At 35.1% G+C, this 2,037-nt stretch overlaps 1 protein-coding gene across 1 annotated transcript in view; it reads right to left on the bottom strand.

The window, feature by feature from the left end:
• LOC106473449 (transport and Golgi organization protein 2-like) overlaps nt 1-489 on the bottom strand; it is a 36,258-nt gene extending 35,769 nt beyond the window's left edge. The window contains exon 1 of the mRNA XM_013934130.2: nt 318-489. Within this exon, the coding sequence (XP_013789584.1) occupies nt 318-448 (131 nt within the window). The 5' untranslated portion in view covers nt 449-489. The remainder of the gene's footprint in view (nt 1-317) is intronic.
• Between the last annotated feature and the right edge of the window lie 1,548 nt (nt 490-2,037).

Here is a 2,037-nt window from a genome sequence, read left to right as displayed (position 1 = left end):
AACAAACAATCAGTAGAATACCAAATTTACATACTGAGCCTACATATTTATATATATATAACAAAATTAAAATTTTATGCAAAGTCCGGTGATAAGTTATACCTTCAGATCAATAAACATATGAATTATTCAACACTTTTGTTCTTTGAATTAGTGTTTCTAAGCTTCTAAAAACTCTAGCCCTCTATATATATATATATACTTTGATTATTTTGTAACAGCACATGCATCCTGAAAGTATACATATAATTAAAGATTTCATAACCATTTTGTTAAGTCTACATTACTGAAAAAATAAAATTCAAAGCACCACCTACTGTTTTCTGTCTGAAACAGCAGCGATCAAGTCATTCATCAGGGACTGTTTAGTGGCTGTACTTGGATGGTTTTGTATGACTTCTTGAAATTTCTTCTTACCCTCTATTACTTTCTGCCATGGCTTGCTCATGTTGCTGTTTCCAAATGAATAAATTCCTGCAAAATTAATGCTCAAAAGTTCACCAAGAAAACATGAAAAAACACCTCCATTAACTTGGTTTTGTATAAAATAGCATATATAACAAACAAATGCAGGTACAAATCTGAAAAATATTGAAGCATGGTTAAAATCATCTTAAGGGGAAAAAAAATAGTTTTGGCAAAATGTCTTCCACCAGAATTTAAAAATTATAGTTTTGTTTCTATATATGAACAGAAGGCCACTTCCTCAGCAGGAGAGATCAAATAAAAAGATGAGTGAAGGAAGTGAAAAACTTATTGGTTGGTAAGGACCAATATAAGGTGGGGGTAAAATTATCTAGTGTAGAACGAAGCCAAAACATACATTATAATAATAATAAAATATGTAAAATACATTGTAAGAAATAATAAAAATTATAAAAAACAAGTAAAAAATAGAATTTAAAAATATGTAACAAAAATAAGAATTTAACAGAAAGTTTGTAGAATCAAATCAAACAGACTTTGAAGCCAAATGGAACTACAGGACCACTTGAAATGGTTAGTACCATATCCTGGTTCTTCTACAAGTTATACATCTTAGATGATTATATATTGTTACGTCTCCGTTTGTTAATTAACTTTCCGTAACTTCGTTCCGACGAAACTTAAGCGACACAAGTCCTTTCTTACTAAAACTGGTTTATTATTTCCGAATATAACTTTACCAATACACTCAACTTCAACAATCGCGCAAAACAAACGCTGTAACATCTCTCGTGCTCTCTGACTGCAGTTCAATTACTCACTGTCTATACACACATTACAATCTCCTCGCGTCATGTTGTCCCCTCTTATATATACCCGCCTACCCTATCTAGTAAATACTTAGAGCATTCATGAAAAAACAAGATAGTTCTAGAAAATAAAGGGCGCCACACCAGTCACGTGACCTCAATGACGCAACACTGCCCCTCCTTAATATTGTTCGTCCCGAACAAAACCACATACAATAAACCAATAACAATTAACAATAACTTAATTAACTGTACAGAATTACAAAGACAAAATTACAATTCAACAAAGTCTCTTAATTTTACGGGACTTTTCTTCTTCTGTACTGGTCTCCATCTCGTTGGCTTCTGCTTCATGTGGGGTTCATCCGCTTCATCAGTAAATGTCCCATCATCGGTAACAGTCACATCAGTGGTAGTAACTTCACCAAGAGCTTCACCGTTTCCCTTCTCAAAACTGAGTAGAGTTTCTTCTTCGACGGTGGCTTCTTCAGGTGGCACGTCTTCAGTAGCGTCATTTGTTCTGTTTTCCACTTTGTCCCAACTGAAATGTCCTGGACCGTGATAACGCCAAAGCCTGTTGGCATGCACCACTTTTGGCTAACCTCGCCGACCACATTTTACCCGGAAAGTCACGTCTGAGAGACGATCCACTATGTCATATGGGCCTTAGGAGACTTCCCTTTGGTCTTCCTGGGATTATACAACCACACCTTGTCTCCTGGTACAAAGTTGACTTCAGTAGATCTCTTATCATAAGTTAACTTCATCGAATCAGCAGACGTTTTCAAGTTTGAACGCACTT

The sequence above is a fragment of the Limulus polyphemus genome, unplaced genomic scaffold, assembly GCF_000517525.1.
Source record: "Limulus polyphemus unplaced genomic scaffold, Limulus_polyphemus-2.1.2 Scaffold6185, whole genome shotgun sequence".
Classification (NCBI taxonomy): Eukaryota; Metazoa; Arthropoda; class Merostomata; order Xiphosura; family Limulidae; genus Limulus; species Limulus polyphemus.
Note: the sequence above shows the minus strand (reverse complement) of the source record. Positions and strands in the feature narration are given on the sequence as shown.